This window comes from Archocentrus centrarchus, chromosome 16, assembly GCF_007364275.1.
Source record: "Archocentrus centrarchus isolate MPI-CPG fArcCen1 chromosome 16, fArcCen1, whole genome shotgun sequence".
Classification (NCBI taxonomy): domain Eukaryota; kingdom Metazoa; phylum Chordata; class Actinopteri; order Cichliformes; family Cichlidae; genus Archocentrus; species Archocentrus centrarchus.
The window spans coordinates 896,559-914,190 of record NC_044361.1 but is presented as its reverse complement, the minus strand read 5'-3'; the positions used below and the strand labels follow the sequence as shown (position 1 = coordinate 914,190).

Sequence of the window (17,632 nt, the reverse complement as noted above, 5' to 3'; positions counted from 1 at the left end):
AAACGACCTCAAGTGGCCTTTAGAGGAACTGCCGTTTCTGGATGGTGGCAGAGGAGCCACTGAACAGTTTCCAGGCATCAAAATAATATTAAAGTTTACGTATGAGCCGAGGTCTTCCTTCAAAGAAAGGACACACATGAGGTCTTTAACTTCAGCATCATTTTGTTCTCTGAAAGAACATCTTTGTTGCGTCTCCCACACGAACTACGGTTAATGTTTCCTTTCCACCCATAATTCATGAATGCATGTAGCGACAACCGTTGAATTAGTGACTGTAATTTGATAACTACATTATATTAACGCGATTACAGTAACACCTTGCTTTGCACTCGCTACACTCTCCAGCAGTTGCAGGTTTTACTGATTACTTTAATGCGGCTGTGGTCAGAAGGTCAGGAAACCAGCGCCTCGCTTTTATGAGCCTGTAAATGTTAATGCGCCCATTTTACTCTGGGCTGCAGGTGCGACTCTCACACAGCCGGACAGACCTGAGTCTTTGCGGGGCTCGTGGTGCTTCCAGTCCGCAGGCAGAGTCGCGTTGGTCTCGACCCCAAACAGGCCACGCCTCTCCCGCTCTGCATTTTTCACACTGCAGAACAGCTGGTTGTTGGTGTTCTGTGAGACGGGGAGAACGATAAACCATCACAAACGTACACAGTAAAATCAAAAGCCAAATGAAGCGTAACGACTCCTACGTCTCCGTGGAGCGGAGCGGTGCACCAGAGATGGCATTTACCTTGATGGTGCGGTCGTGGTTGTTGGGGAGGTGCGGCAGCGGGGGCCTGTTCTGGCTCAGTGTGTGGTAGCTGGGGTTGGAGTAGTAATGGTGGTAACTGTGAGGAACATCTGCAGGCCAGAAACAAACACATGGCATCACATCTGCTGCTATTAAATCACCTCAAGGTCAATAAAACGCCTTCCACAAACACAGCGAGATATGAACCATCAGCACAACAGTCAGTTTGTCCAAAAATGAGAATTATGGTGTAGGAGCTGACACGGATATGTTAAAGGTTAGGCATCAGTTTAAAATGTTTTTATGAAGCAGTGAGATTTACAACAATACCACAAACGCTGCCACAGTCCCACTGCCGTTTCATTTATCCTTTAAATATGATTTTAATTACTGACAGATATTAAATACCGAACATGTGATCTAGTGTGGAAAAATGTGTTTGGTTAAACTGAAGCATTGAAATCATGTTTAGCTCTTCAAATCCAAACATACTATATGCAAATGTATTCAGTGATTTATTCTCATAATAAACGAATTCATGTGGCCCATTAAAAAACATCCTGTCGTCAGCTGTCAGATAGAGTGGTGTGGATTTCTGGTGTGAGGCTGAGCTCCAGCAGGGAAGGAGAAACTCAGCTCAGCATCGCTTACACACCAGCACGCTCTCAGTCTCCTGTCTACTGATTTGTGTCCATGTTCACAAATTAATATTTTCCAGAAGAGTGAAAAAGTCACAGTTCTGAGGGAAGAGGAGACCATCGAAGACCTGAATCCCTCGATGTCCCGGGAAAGATCCTGAGTTTGGTTCAAATCCACTGATTCTGTTACAGCGTCTGTCTCTCGCTGCGGCGCCGAGTACCAACAACACACGTGAACTGTTTGTGTCGACAAACACGAAGTTTGTGAAAAGTACAGTGAAGGAAACCAAAGCAGCTTCAAACGTGGAGCGTTTCCATGCAGCTGAGTGCGCTGCAGCTCACCTGCTCATTAATGTGAGGCTTTTCTTTTTCCCCACGAGCGTGCCACCCACAACATAAATAACAATGTTCACTTCAGTCCTGCAGCGCTTTCTTTAACTCATCAAACCTGCTGGAACCTGAACGGTGGAGCAACCACCACATCACGGGTTTAGGTTCAGTGCTGAGTCATTTCACTGGCTGTTCACCCCTAACCCCTACACTGACCTCACCTACTGCTGAACCCCAACCTCATATCCACAGAGCACGGACTCTTTGTTAAGCTGCTGATGCTGTGAGCTGTGATGTCCAGTGTCTCACTGGTTGTATCAGGTTTTAATGTGTTACAGCACTGAGTGGGTACGAGCCACTGAAACTGTACCTGTGTGTACCTGTGTACCTGTACCTGGAACAGCATATTCAGAGTTGACCGTGCGGCTGGTGGAGAAGGACACGGTCGGCGTGTTGTTCTGCTTCTCCTTCTGCCGGCGGCGGTAGAGCAGCAGCAGAGCCAGCAGCAGGACCACCAGCATGACGAGCACAACGATGCCGGCGATGGCCCCCCAGGACTCCCTCTCACCAGGAGGAAGAGGAATCATGAGACTGCCTGTCTGCAGAGATGAGTCTGACGAGCAGAGGAGCTTTCATTACTCAGTCATTATTATCCAAACCTCCATGAATCACAGCACAGAGGTGAGGCTGCTGAGCAAAGTCAGTAAATGTCAGTGTTACAGCGCCCATACTCGTGGAAACACGATGCCCGTACCTTGCTTGCAGTCAACTCCTCCGCTCTCACACACACAGTCTCCAGTAAATCGGTCACAGAGCAGGTTGGCTGGACAGGAACAGGTCTGAGCACAGAATGGACCGAAACGTCCAGGATCACATGCTGGAAAACGAGAAACGTACCACAGCGACACGTTAGACTCACCTGTGATGAGACTGGTTCTTTATTATAGTACAGATACTATCCTGTGTTTTTATTGTACAGTAACCTGAATATTTTTGGCTTTTATTTGTATCCTTGAGTAGCCACAAAAACACAAGAACGACTCAAACCTCACAGACCTCCGAGTCAAAATACCAAAATTTACAGCATAAAAAAACATGTTTACAGCAAATGACAAAAAACCGTTTTGGTCTCCGTGGTTTATTCCCACTCAGAGACGTCTCTACGATACACACCATGATCACTGAGAACTCTGTGAGGGCTCCTCTGGTGTTGGTGCCTTTTAAAGCACAAACCTGACACATATTATGGTCTGTTTGTGGTACAGTCCATCCAAGAAGTCTCTGCTTCAGTCCTGGTCACTGAAATTCTGGTATTGTGTTAGTTTCGTAGCACTAATTAGCAGGTGTGTGTGTGTCTGTGTGATGCACCTGTACAGTTTATGGATGCTAACCAAGCTAACAGGCCGATCACTTCAAGATCTAAAGAAAAACAAGGTGCTCAAATCAAGGCTGTAATTACGGGACTGCACACACACAGAGGCTGTATGGGCGGCAGCTTCCAGCTATAACAGTCAGTCTGTGGGTGAACGGCAGCGGGAATTATGAACCAGCAGATGATCACTGTGAGTTCTGACCCTGTAGAACATCAAAAAACTGTCATGTTCTCATCCCTGCGTGAAACCGTGTGGCGCTCACGTTTGGAGCAGTCAATAGCGGTCCAGCCGGGCAAACATTCGCAGTGACCGGCCCGGTGGTTGCACGTGGAGTTGTTGGCACAGGGGACGCACACCTCAGAGCACTGTTTTCCAAAGTAGCCATCTGGACACACTGTAAACAGAGAGTGTAACCGGTAAGATGACCTGCACTAACTCATAAATGAAAGATCAGCGAGTTTGGACAATCTGCACACCTTGATCACAGTTTGGTCCGGTGTATCCAGGTAGACAGTCACACTCTCCTGTCACATGATGGCAGCGGTACGATTGGCCACAGGACTGACAGGACATGCTGCACTGGTCGCCGTACGTACCAGCTCTGCATTCTGGAGGACACGGTCAGGCCGATATCAGACAGACGTGCATTTATGGCTCTTTGGTCAGTTTTTATTTAACTCATCAGCAGCAACACTCACTGCTCTGACAGGTGACTCCCCAGAAGCCTGGGCGGCACACACAGGCTCCAGTCTCCCTCAAGCACGTGTCACTGTTGGGGCAATGCTTGAGACAGGTCTGGTTACAGTGACGCCCCCACAGGCCCTCTGAGCAGGGCTCACTGCAGCGGGGACCTAAAGGAAGCGGTGGGTGCATGAATGAAGCAGGCAACTTTTACTGAGGCGATCACATCATCAGTTTCATAAAGACCTGCAGGTTTACTGAAGGACCAAAGCATTCCCAGCAGGAGCAGTTTCACAGTTAGTGATGCTAACGTGGTTAAAGACGAGAATGGAGGCAACAACGACGTTTCTGTATGTGCGTGCATGTGTCTGTGTGTGTGTGTGTGTGTGTGTGTGTGTGTGTGTGTGTGTGTGTGTCTGTGTGTGTGTCTGTGTGTGTGTGTGTACGTGTGTGTGTGTGTGTCTGTGTGTGTGTGTGTGTGTGTGTGTGTCTGTGTGTGTGTACGTGTGTGTGTGTGTGCATGTGTGTCTGTGTGTGTGTGTGTGTGTGCATGTGTGTCTGTGTGTGTGTGTGTGTCTGTGTGTGTGTGTGTGTGTGTGTGTGTGTGTGTACGTGTGTGTGTGTGTGTACGTGTGTGTGTCTGTGTGTGTGTGTGTCTGTGTGTGTGTACGTGTGTGTGTGTGTGCGTGTGTGTGCATGTGTGTCTGTGTGTGTGTGTGTGTGTGTGTGTGTGTGTGTACGTGTGTGTCTGTGTGTGTGTGTATGTGTGTGTGTGTGTGTGTGTACGTGTGTGTGTCTGTGTGTGTGTGTGTGTGTACGTGTGTGTGTCTGTGTGTGTGTACGTGTGTGTCTGTGTGTGTGTGTACGTGTGTGTGTGTGTGTGTGTGTGTGTACGTGTGTGTCTGTGTGTGTGTCTGTGTGTGTGTGTGTGTCTGTGTGTGTGTACGTGTGTGTCTGTGTGTGTGTCTGTGTGTGTGTGTCTGTGTGTGTGTGCATGTGTGTCTGTGTGTGTGTGTGTGTGTGCATGTGTGTCTGTGTGTGTGTGTGCGTGTGTGTGTGTGTGTGTGTGCGTGTGTGTGTGTGTCTGTGTGTGTGTACGTGTGTGTGTCTGTGTGTGTGTCTGTGTGTGTGTCTGTGTGTGTGTGCATGTGTGTCTGTGTGTGTGTACGTGTGTGTGTGTCTGTGTGTGTGTGCTGACTTTAACCTCATGAGGTCAGTCATGAACCCTGACCCTGACGAGGGTTTAGAGCAGGGGTAGGGAACTCCAGGCCTCGAGAGCCGGTGTCCTGCAGGTTACAGATGTGTCCCTGGTCCAGCACACCTGAGTCACATATAGAAGTCATCAGCAGGACTCTGGAGAACTTGACTGCAGACTGAGGAGGTGATTCAGTCATGTGACTCAGGTGTGCTGGATCAGGGACACATCTGTAACCTGCAGGACACCGGCTCTCGAGGCCTGGAGTTTCTTACCCCTGGTTTAGAGAAAGGCAGAAAGGACTTTTTGACTTTGTCAAAATGTGTTAGCATAATGTTGATCAAATGTTAGTGATGAGTTACAGGTGAAGCACCTCGAGGCGACAGGTGTGTGAATTAGTGCTATATAAATAACCGAATTACAGTCATTTCTGATGATAATGATTCATGTGCAGTTAGTAATCAGCACCACCTTCCCTTTAGTTCATGTCACGCAGAAAGAAGGAAGAAAAAATGTTGACAGAAACTAATGTGAGCGTCTCAGCAGCTGCTGTTTCTGGAGTTTTCCTTCTTTTGCACCTTTAAAGGTTTCAGTGCTGAACGCAGAAATCAGCAGGAGCACCAAGCTGCTGCTATGGCAGGAAAGCTGCAGGTGATTTGACAATACAAGGAAAAATATCCAAACTCACTGACGTCACTCAGCAGTGCAAAGAGCATAAAGGAGGATGGTCTCAAACCTGTGGCTCACAGTTCTATCAGGCCACAGGCGTCTGTGAAAGCAAAGCCAAGCTGGCAGCGATACATCAGCGGGACGTCATCACTTACCCGACCAGCCTGGCAGACAGCGGCACTCCCCGGTGGCAGCTTGGCAGCCGTCGGCATGAACACAATCACACCTCTTCAGGCAGCCGGGCCCAAACGTGCCCATCTGCACAGTGAACAAGTGCCAACGGGCAAAGAATCGTCAGGGGAATCTCCTCAACATTCGGCCAGCCCAGTCACAGTGAGGCACAATACTACACTGGCAAAGTGTTGCTGTGCAGACAGCCTGGTGGGTCGGCATGGCAAAGAAAGGAGGGTACGTCTCCAAAACGCAGATTAACGCACACAGAGGGCGAAGATGAAGAGCTGCACAGGCGGCAGATCAGAAAACTGACTTATCCTGTATAACTATCAGCATCATGATCTGACTGTCAGTCTTATGGAGGACAGGGTGGCTTAGGATAAATATATGTTGGATTTTACAGTAAAATTTTCCAGAGTGACGCCTGTTCCTGTATGATGCTGTGTCTTCAGTCCGGGACACACACACACACACACACACACACTACAAACTGATCTTTTTATTGAACCATTGCTTTTATTTGCTTATATTTAATCATGCATTCAATGTGTTCTCTTACTGCACACGTTGGGCTCCCCAAATGTGGACTAATTCTAAATTGATCTTTTTTTAAATATACAAGAACAGATTTAATGCACGTTTCAAACACCAAACCTGAGCTTTGCATTTTAGCTCACCCATCAAACTGAGTCACTGCTGTGCCTGTGAGCAGCTATGTGCAGGCTCAGGCGGTTGTTATTGTCTCCCTGAGCACAGAGCTGTCTGAGGCCACAGAAGCTGCTGCATAAAGGACAGAGCTGCTCTTTGCTGTCTGGTAAATCATCTCATTTTAATCCCTGATATACCAACAACATCTTTTACAGCTTCACAGAAAAATAAATACTCACCGGGCACGGTTGGTCACAGCGCGCCCCCTGCCACCCAGCCATGCAGGTGCAGGATCCATCTGTAGGGTTACACTTTGCTCCGTTGGCACAGCGGCAGCTGGCATTGCACCCCGGACCCCAGGTTCCTTCGGCGCAGGGGACGGAGCAGTCCGGCCCTCGCCAGCCTGGAGACACGTGAATAACTGTAAGTCTTCTTTTTCTTTGGGGAAATTCGTGATTTTATTCATTCTCTTCTGATTTATTGTTTTTAACCTTCTTTGCAGAAACAAGCCCCGTCGATCGGTGCGCAGTCCACATAGTTTTCACAGGAGCACTCCAAAGAGCAGTTCTTTCCATAGGTGCCACTTTTACAGGGATTCTCACAGTGACCCCCCTGCAGTAACCCCCAGACGTTGGTTGGCATGAAGACGACAAGCACAGAAAATAAGTCACCTGAGGTCTGAGAGGACCTCCGATCGATGAACAGTGACTCATAACGCAAACGTATGAAAATCACACTGACCGTAAAGCCGGGGCTGCAGTGGCATCGCCCTGTGGCACCATCACACACCCCTCCATTCACACAGAGGCACGGCTCCAGGCAGCCGTGACCGTAGAAACCGTGAGCACAGGTCTCGTTGCAGTGCAGTCCCGCCCACCCCGGCTGGCAGGTGCACTCTCCTTTCATTGGATGGCAGCTGGACAATATAAAGACAAACATGAACGTAGCAGAAACAGGCGCCTCGGTGCCAGAGGAGACCGACTGTAAGCGCCCACTCCTTCCCCTCCTACTGCTGACTCTGTCCACTTAAACTACTGTTTACTGATGCGGTCATTTCTGAGAGTCTGGCTTTAGTGCTGGTGGAGCCGTTCAACTAAGATAATGTTGTGTGATTAACCCCCCCAGGTGGAAATGGGGCCACCATTCTGGCAACACAAAATATTAATCAGGCACAGTGATGCCCACCTGTGGCTGTCTGCTCACACCTGTTCAGCTCCAACCAGGTCTTTAATGCTCTTTAATGGAATTAAGTGTCTACTGCAACAGCACGATGCAGTGATATGATTTCACCCATATTTGGGAAAGTCTAACTGGGTTAAGGTACTGGTGAGGTAACTTGGTGGAGATTATTATCATTTCTATCTCCTGTAGCCTGGGAATGACTCGGGATTCACCAGGAGGACCTGGAAACACTGCTGAGGAAACAGCAACCTGACTTCAGATAAGCAGAGAGTGGAGGGATCATTAAAACACAATATGTCACCTTCACACATATTTGTATGAAGCTTTCATTACAATATCACTGTCTAAAAAGTATAGCAAACACAAACTTTACTGTTAACCTACAACGTTATTAAAAGTGAGAAAACAGCGACTGGTTAAACAGAAAGTTTGGAGGAGGGCAGCAGTGATGTGCAAATTCCAAAAGAATACCAGAAAAACTCAGTGCATGAATCCAGAGTGATCCTTTGTAACAAAAATGTTACTAAAATATCTCTTTCTATCTTCAGATTCAAACGAGCCCCTCAGCTGCTGAAGCTCTCAGAGCAGTGACTGAAGCTTTGCCTGAGCACCCCTGCAGCCTCAGCCAGGCTTCTCTCACCTGAGTGTGTGTTTGTCCTGACAGAGACACGTGCGCTCACAGTGCATGCCGTATTTGCCGTCCGGGCACATCCTCTCCCTGCAGTGTGGACCGCGGAAGCCCGGCTCGCACAGACAGGCGCCGTCGATGTTGTAGCAGCGCGCTCCGTTAGCGCAGTCGCACACACCTTTACAGTCCTGGCCGTAAGTGCCCGCAGCACACTCCTGTTTACACCTGAAGGGAGGGAAACACAGAGGTGCAACACAGCTGGAGCAATGGGATAAAATGCACAGTTGTGTGTTTGATCTGACAGTGCGCACAAACCAAATCTAAACCTTCTGTTTTCCTGCGCCTCTGCAGAACAAACACGCTCAAATGACTCCTGCTCACTGACAAGAATTTAAAGACAAAAACTGGAGAAGGTGCCAAAACATTTTAAAATGTTTTCTCCAGACGAAAGTTTCAGCTGAGCCTGAACACGTGGCAGCAGTCAGCACACTGGAGAGCCACATGCACAGGAAAAGAAGAAAAGGCAGAAACAGCCACACGGCCTACATTTCCACACGTCCACGTTCACTCACACACCTGCTCCCAGTGAACCCTTTGGCACACTGGCACTGCCCGGTTTCAGCGCCACATCTTCCGTTGTTGTGGCAAACACACTCCTCAGTGCAGTTTGGCCCAAACCGTCCTTCTGGACATCGCTCAGTGCAGACTGCACCCTGAGGAGCAAAATGGAAAAATCATTAAGAAAAAAGACAAACAGATGCAAAAATTATGGAATGAAATGCCACCGATTTCAGCAGTAACTCAGAAAATAACTTGCTGTCAGATGGGCTCAAACAATCAGAACAACACATACAAGTCGTGCAGGTGCATCCTTTAAAAATATCACTGTTACAACAAGTTTTTCCAGAATCTGAAGCCAGCTGGAATATGAAAGACAAGCTCATTTAAAAGCTGGCAACCTGCAGGGATGACAGAAAAATTCTAGCTGAAAGCCTGAAAATGTACCATCCATCCAGGAGGGCAGGCGCAGATCCCTTTGCCTTTACAGATGCTGCCGTTCTGGCAGGGGCACCGCGCCTGGCATTTCTTCCTACATGTTTTCTCGCAGCTGGGGGAGAGAAAGAAGATGGCTTAATGTCTGCACCTTTAGTCCAAAAGCCTGCACTGGTGTTAGTTGTTCCTCAGGAACCTGCTGTGCTCATTTATTCTTCTGCAGCAGATACACAGTTCAAAATAATCCTTATTAATCTTTGCACTGTAAAATGTACTTATAGACTCAATGAATGTGGAAATATGTGGAGATATGTTTGAAATGCACTTAATTTATTAAGAGTTAGTGTTTATTTGTCACATGTACAGTTATACACAGTACAATGCACAGTGAAATGTATTTTGTACCTGCAACCATATATACACACACATATAAATAAGAAGAATAAAAAAAAAAAAAAAAAAAAAAAAAAAGTAATTCACACTATACACTATACTCTATATACTATACACTATACACACTTTTATAAATTATAATATTTTTATTGTGCAATAATGGTCCAGTTAGGGCTCAGAGTGAGCAGACGGATGGCTTGTGGGTAAAAACTCTTCTTCAACCTTTCATCTTTCAAATGAGAAATATTTTAAAAGAAAAACCTTCTGCTGCAAATGTCACAGGAAACGTGTTAAAGGTCCTTCACTTGGACTTTTTGTCTTTAATTTTGGTTAAAGTTTCCACACTTCTTTAAGAAAGGGAACATTTTTTGGGGGGGGGGGGGCTTTTACTGACAGCATCACACAGTTGCTGCAGATTTTTTTGGGCTGTGAATCTCCTGTTCCACCAGGAGAGCTGCTCTGTTGGCCTCTGTTGGCCATCTGAGTGCAGTGAACTTTGAGCTTCGTGACACGGTGCGTTATCCTGCTGGAAGAAGCCATTAGAAGATCAGTGACGATACTTATTTATGGTTGTGGAGTTTAAATGACGCTCAGCTGTTCCTGAGGGTCCCAAAGTGTGCCCCCCCCCCCCCCCCCCCACACACACACACACACACACACCACCACTGCTGATATGAGGCAGGATGGATCCATGCTTTCCTGCTCTCCACCATCACACCAACAAACGCCACAGCAGAACCTGACATTAATCAGACCAGGTAACATTTTCCAATCAGCTCATCTGCTTCAAGGTTCAACCTGCTGTGCTTTCAGAGATGCTCTTCTGCATCATCATCATCATCATAATAATAATAATAATAAGCTGTAGCAGTACTATAAGCAAAGCTTCACAGAATGATCAGCACAGCTGAATGTGTCTTTATCCATAATGTTATTGATCACTACCTGTTTCTAAAACACCCTGGAGGTGAAAAGGCCACAGATATACACAATTAATCAGAGAGATTCGTCCCATCATCACTGTTGCCAAGCTGCCTTTTTTATTTAGCTCAAAGTGGAGTGTTGTGCTTTCACATTGGCAGTATGAGAGTTTCCACTAATGTGTAGTGGGGAAGTGTTTTTACTGCTTACTCATCCTCAGGGCCATCTAAAAAACAGGGTGTAACAGATGACTCAGTGCAGAGCAGACCGTCGGGGGCTCTTTTCTATTTTCAAATTAAGTTGTGGAAACAAACAAGAGGCGGATCAGCAGAGAGGAAGATCGGGGTCCGACGTTCCTCCTGAGAAAATGCCGATAATTAAGTAGAGTCTAATCAAGTGTCTCCCAAAAGAAATAACTGACCAAGTACAATATTCTAAAAATGCCTCGTACTGAAAAGGGAAACACATTGTTCATTTTTAGCTCCAAGAGTGACTCAAGGAAGGCCACCAAAATATCTGAACTATTAGCTGGTTTGCCATCTAATTTTGTACATGCAGTTACGGTCTCCAGATCCTAAACTTCATCCCACCGCACCACAAACAACACAGCAAAGCCCCAAAGCGTTGATCTGCAGGAGAACAACTCCAAACCCCGGAAAGTCCACGAGGATCTGCAGCCAGAGCGTCACCCACAGCGGCTCCACGCTCAGGCCCTGAGGGCTCAGGGGAATTTTGGTGGCACGAGGGGGACCTCCACAAGAACAGCGGTTTTCATTTTGTGGCTAACTGGTGCCGTCTCTCCAACATTTCTAATTCACTTCTTGGTTGCTGCTAAAAGAACTTTAGAAAGGTATGAGTCTTCAAGTTGTATGTTTCCTGCATCTGATTACCTAAATATAGTCCCACAAATGTCTAGTGTGGCCTTATTTTCCTCCTCAGACATCCTTCAGCAGATTTACATGAATCTCTGCTTTTACTTTTAGGAGCAGTGAAAAATCTGACCACATTTTTCCATCAGCATTCCTCCCATCGCCGGAGCTGGAAGTTGATTGTTGTACCTTAATAATCATCTCCTAACTTTTCTTCTAGTAAACTCAGTGTTTAACCCCTTAACTGGCAGCAAAAAAATCACCTGACAAAAACTACATAACGCCTTCTGGTCATTATTGGCTCTGAACAACCCATTTCATAGCCTATTAATCGGCTGCGTCTGGTCCGCGGGCCGAATGAAGTGCATTTATATGGCAGGCTAGACCCGCCCATTTTGACTGACACCTCATTCGGCCAATCATGTTAAGAAATGGGTTTCCCAGAGCCAATAATACTCAGAGGGCGTCACGTAGCTTTGTCAGGTGATTTGGTGCAGCCAGTTACATGATTGGCCGAATGACGTGTCAATAAAATGGGAGGGTCTAGCCTGCCATATAAAAGGGACTACAAACGACCCGTCACCGGGCCCTTGCCAGTTAAGGGGCTACATATGGTTGCAGATGAATTCACTATCGTGAAGCCAAAATGAGTGTGCTGACATGCAGGTCCAGACTCAGCAGGTAAACAGTCTGTAGACTGTAAGATGCTTCAGTGAAATAACCTGTCTGTACATGTTCATCACAAAGTCAGTGTTGGATGTCAGAAATATGATAAGCTGAGCTGTTATTTACACGGTTACATTTTTGTGCACTTACAAAGTCCCCGTGAATCCATCTCGACAAACGCACTCTCCCGTGGCTTTATCGCAGGATCCTCCGGTCGCGCACTGGCACCTCTGCAGGCAGCCCTTCCCAAAGCTGCCGGCCGGACACGAGTCTTCGCAGTAGCGTCCGATGAACCCCGGAGGACACCGACACGTTCCCCTCACGGGGTCGCACACAGCTCCGTTCTTACACTCGCACTGCTGCTCGCAGGTTGGGCCCCAGTGTTTGTCATCACAAGCTGAAAGGTAAAAGGACCAAACCAGCCTTAGTTACTCAGTCACGTCAAACATGCTCTTTAAAGCTGAGTTTTGGCTTTCTCCACCAATTATATACACCTTATGATTTTGTTTCAAACTTAGAGCAGTGCACATATACATGCATACACCACAGTTATGGTGTATGCATCATACCCTTCAAATCTTAGGTAGGGCAGTTAGGCTGTTTTAGCCTGCGTGCAGTTGCTGCACAGCCAGCGTGGAGCCACAGCTTCTCCTTGTAATTGTCTGTCATTCATGACTGCTCTGTTCTCTGTGGGGGTCTGGCTGCAGCTCCCCACCTTAGAGACAGCAGGCTGTGTGCTGGTAGGCATAGCTGTGGACTGCAGCCAGCGGGTAGGATCAAAATAATATGATATGAGCCTCCAGTGTGAGCTGTTCTTTGTGTTTTTGCGGTTGTTGGTCTTTAACTCAGCCCTGCTCGGGGGAATGTGCAAATAACTCATTTGTAGTGGAGTGAAACTGCCCACTGCAGCCATCGTTTATTTCCTCTGATGCTTCATCTTTGTTGCCTCTGCTTTTCCAGCAGTGACCTGCACATCGCTCTGTCTCCATCAGGGTTATGCACTGACTTCAACCAAGCTCATCTCTGTGGCTGCCGCATGGGTTGAAGTCCCACAATCCCTTTTGAGTAGCCAAAGATCAAAAACACGCACCAATGCAGGACCATAAATGGTGCATTAAGGGGCATCCAGACAGGAGGAGACTATAAGTGACCACAGACTGAGGAACGTCAGATTTGTTGAAATTCACCAACTTGTAGGGAAGAGCACAGAAGAGTTTTCTCAACTCTGAGGCAGCGACTGAAGCGACTGCCAGTGGGAGCAAAGGATGCCACCGACTGAGACGTGTCGAGGTGACACAGACATAAAGCAGGTCGCCAAACAACCGAATCACCGCGTATGTGGATACGACCATCAGCAGGATGCAGAACACAGAGGATGGAAATGATGCTCTCAGCGAACTCTGTCAGTCTGTGTTTACAGGACATCTCACTGATTTTAAAAACTTTATATCCACAAATAAAACTTTTCTTTCGGTTTGTTTTTTTCCCAGAACCCCTAAAAACTCATGGAGTCGCACAACTCTGCACACACTCACAGAATGGAGCTTCTCACTTTCACTGCCCACATTTTCCAGTGATTTAAAGCAGTCATCTTCCAGTAAACGTCCTGCTCCTCTAAACAGTGAGTCAAACCTGCTCTGCAGTGCTGGCAGTGGAATAAAAACAGCGAGGAGGAAAAATAACACTGCACATGATTGTTGGGCATACGCTGCAAATGTGATCATTTAGAGATTTGTTTTTCCTCCCCGCACAGTGTCATGGACACTCAGATCTATGAAGTCATGGGAAACAAACAGAATCAAATGGGATTAAACTCAGTGCCTCCAGCAGCAGGCACATAAACAATAAGAGAGCGTCTGATGCCATTCATCCTCATCCAAATCTGACCTTTTAGCTTGCAAGTGTCATATTACCAGCAAATAATTTGGAATTAGCAGTGAGACCTGCACGCAGCTTACTGGGCGGGCCGGTTTATAATGGAAAATAATACAGAAGCCTGCCGATTGGCTCTGGGAGGTTAGCATGCAGCAGAGATTCACACAAGGTTTGGATTTCAGTTCATGAAGAGATGTTAGTGTGCTGAGGGAGCCCAGATTGGTCACGGGTGCATTCTTCAAATTTCTCATCAGTTACCTCGACCGTCTCGGAGAAAACGTGATATCCAGTCACACCGACGTAACTGATGGATGGGAGTCGGCTATCTTCTCCCAGCGATTTCACGCTGACCTGCAGTGAATCGTCCTCTGATATGTGAGCTCCACGTCATACGCGCTCATGTTCTCAGACCCCCCCCCCCATCTTTGCCTGTGGTGAACACATGCCTGAGCACGGTCAGAAAAACACAAGGAGCTGCGCTGACATCTACTCTCAGCATATAGAGCCAAATTTGGCTCGGAGCAAACAGACTGCAGGGTTTGCTGCACTTACGCGAAGCAGGACCCGTGGCTCTTTTGTTTAAAGGAACCATAACTGTTCCCTGTGTGGGCACTGCAGAGGGGAGTGTGTGATGTTGAGTAATGAGAAACTCAGCTGGGGCAGCCATTATATTTACACAGAGGCCTGCAAGATAGACTGCTGATACGGCCCCACGCCCACTGAGTGGGTGGGTGACATTCACCAGGCTGGACGTGTGCAGGAGGCTATAATCCCATTTTTATTAGTCACAATGATGCTGTGAGTCTGGAAACTAATTACCAAGATCGTACATCTTAAAGAGGATATGTAATGTGGATATATGTGAATTTAAATCTTCCACAGAATAAACTTATATTCTATGGATATATATATTTACTGGGCTTTCAACCTCACATATCCCCAGTTTGATTTTTTGATATATCTGCATAAGAATTTCTCCAAGAATGTCCACAATTCACTTATTTGTTTGATTTCAGGTCTCAAACATCAAACATTATACCGCATATTAACAGTATGATAGTAACATATTAACAGTATGTTGATACTTTTTCCAGGAACCACGAAAGGTTTCATCTGACAGCAGGAGTCAGTCTGTAGGACCTCTTTCTGGGTTTTTGTCATGGGGGGAAATCAAGTATGTCCATTTAAGACCCCCCCCCCCCCCCCCCCCCCACCCGCCCCCCAAACTGAAAAATCATTTTTTTAGTGTTCACAGCCTCCTCATGTTACTCGCATGAGTACAGTTGCATCTCCCCTCTAACAAGCAGCAGAACTGGGGGGTACGGCTGATATCAAGTTATGGAAACATATTGTTACAGTGTAACATGAAGTGCTATGATTTTGCCTTTTCTCCTGTCTCAGTATCAAGTCGACCGTTGGCTCCAGCTTGTCCTCCGTTCCTGATTGCTGTGACATCCACAGAAGATTCCCAGCTGACGGGTTTTCGGGACCAGCATGGAGCGGCTTTTCTGCCAATGTTGACGTGTTTTAAACTTCGTAGGTAATCACATCATTGAAAATGCTGCTTTGCTTTAGTGTGAAAGCATAATAACAGCAGGCTGTGCAGCTTCAGCGGCCACTGCCATCAACAACCTCCATCTGCCAAACACGTATTTGGACATGATAAACGGCAAGCAACAGCGTTTAAGTTCTCTCACTTTTTACACTGAACTGAACGCACAGTCGAAGCTGCTGCAGTATTTCTCCATCGTGAGACAGACGATCCCAGAGGAAACAGCAGCCAGAAAAAGGGCTCCAGTACTCTGAGTATTTGTACCATTCAGTGTGTACCTGCAGGGGAAAGGTGGTCTCAGTTATCCTGATTCGGTGCATCCAGAAACATCATGATACTAAGTCTGCTGGTCTGGATATCTCTGATTTAGATTTATGACCAGCAATGTTGTAAGTGCAGAGAGCCACGACTGGATATTTGCTGACAACAACTTGCAGTAGTACTAAGGATGGGAATCAAGTACTGCTTCCAGTTGGGAACCAGTTCCCAGTTGCCATGAGAATCAAATGACTCCAAGATGATTGCTTCCTTTCATCCAGCAGCTGCACATTGCAAAACAGTGACTTCAAACTGATGGCAGCAGAACTCCTGCTCACCTGATTCACATGGAAGCATTTTTATACCGTTTCTCTGCAAATATGATACTGAATCAATGAGAGACTCAATCAATAATATGACCTATAACAGGAATCAATGACAGCATTGCTATCAAACAAATCAGGAGCTGTGAGCAGCTGCTGGAGTCCTTCAGTTATTCCCACGTCTGCACGTACTTCAGCCAGCATGAGTCCAACACTGATTTAATCATCATAATCGAGTCAAAACGGCCCAAAATTTGATGTCAAAGGAGCGTTCGAGGCATATTTTCCTTTTGTGTTTGCATGTGTGAAACCTGCCCCGTGTTTGATGTTTTATCGCAGAAACACGTACAGGATGATGACCCTCGACTGTGAAACATATTTTCCAGCATCGATCAGAGAAATAAATCCTGCAGAATAAAAGTGTGGAGAGGGAGGCGGGGGGAGAGCTGGGGTTGGTAAGAAGCAGAGTGAAGGTGGAGGGTTTAAGGCGAGGCTGAGATGGTTTGGAGGGAGATATACTGGAAAAGGATGATGAAGATGGAGCTGCAGGCGGGAGAAGAAGAGGACGACCACAGAGGAGGTTGATGCAGTGAAGGAGGACATGCAGGGTTGGTGTGACAGAGGAGGATGCTGGGACAGGGAGAGACGGCTGATCCTCTGTGGGGACACTAAAAAGGGGCAGCTGAAAGAAAAAGTAGATCCTGTGTGTAAAATATTTATTTTTCAACATTAAAATGTACATTTTTATGCTAATGACACCTTAATTTGATGATGTAAATCTGTTTGTGTTGACCATATTTCTTTTTTCTAATTACAGTGATGTTATTCTAAACTAACAAACCTTAAATGTATTTCACAAGAGCTCGAAGCTTTATTGTTTCAGGATACATAAAATGATCCTATGAAAAAAAATTCAAACTGTGGCGCTTTACAACAACCTGCAAACAGACTGAAGTTACAAATTCATCTGAGCTCTTATTGATATTTTGTGTGCTGATATGAACCTCTGCATGTACTGTATTAACCTTGTACAACAGGTCTTGGTCTCAATGAGGCTTTCCAAATAATGACGTTAGAATCGAAGCCCTTCTCTCCTCTGGGTCGCAGATATGATTATGTACCCACAGAAGGACTCATTAATATGACCACCACTGCATGCAAGTAAAGCCGCTAACTGATGCAGGCTTCAGAGCTGGCATCTTTTCAGCATCCTCGATGAAGAATGCAGACAGATATGGGAACGTTTTCCCTTTTCCCGTGTGCATGGTCCAAGCGGTGCCTCGGGATTTGCTTGCATCCAAAGTCCACATAATCTTCTGGACATCTAACAAGCAGCACTCACTGGTGATTTGAGGAAATCACCCTTCAGGGTCCCTGAAAAACCTGCTTCATGGAAACGAGGTTGACATGAAGTAAAACTACTTTGGGAGCTGGGAAATGTGCCTGAGGAACACTGGAGGCTTCCTCTTGCCTCAGTCAGTATCATGCCTCCATGTCAGCTCACCCTTCCTGTTTTTTCACATATAGA

The 17,632-nt window shown here is 46.6% G+C and overlaps 2 protein-coding genes across 2 annotated transcripts in view; both read right to left on the bottom strand.

Annotated features, from left to right (window-relative positions):
• The window catches only part of LOC115793883 (platelet endothelial aggregation receptor 1-like), a 151,321-nt gene that overhangs the window by 5,281 nt on the left and 128,408 nt on the right, over positions 1-17,632 (bottom strand). Inside the window, exons 24-30 of the mRNA XM_030749049.1 lie at positions 3,776-3,855; positions 3,554-3,685; positions 3,340-3,471; positions 2,459-2,581; positions 2,099-2,317; positions 737-846; positions 489-615 (exon numbers count right to left, since the gene is read on the bottom strand). Of these exons, the coding sequence (XP_030604909.1) occupies positions 489-615; positions 737-846; positions 2,099-2,317; positions 2,459-2,581; positions 3,340-3,471; positions 3,554-3,685; positions 3,776-3,855 (923 nt within the window). The remainder of the gene's footprint in view (positions 1-488; positions 616-736; positions 847-2,098; positions 2,318-2,458; positions 2,582-3,339; positions 3,472-3,553; positions 3,686-3,775; positions 3,856-17,632) is intronic.
• Positions 5,745-7,652, bottom strand: LOC115793850 (multiple epidermal growth factor-like domains protein 10). The gene is made up of 4 exons (XM_030748993.1): positions 7,186-7,652; positions 6,936-7,056; positions 6,684-6,847; positions 5,745-5,880 (listed from the first exon to the last, which is right to left on the bottom strand). Exons 1-4 carry the CDS (start codon positions 7,381-7,383, stop codon positions 5,770-5,772), a joined length of 594 nt encoding a protein of 197 aa, XP_030604853.1. The 5' UTR covers positions 7,384-7,652; the 3' UTR covers positions 5,745-5,769.

Coding starts and splice junctions, on each gene's coding strand:
- LOC115793850 (XM_030748993.1), bottom strand. CDS start 7,383: ATGTTTGTCTTTATATTGTCCAGCTGCCATCCAATGAAAGGAGAGTGC. Junction 7,057..7,185: donor ACTGCAGCCCCGGCTTTACG/GTCAGTGTGATT, acceptor GGGTTACTGCAG/GGGGGTCACTGTGAGAATCC. Junction 5,881..6,683: donor GCTGTGACCAACCGTGCCCG/GTGAGTATTTAT, acceptor TTCACTGTGCAG/ATGGGCACGTTTGGGCCCGG.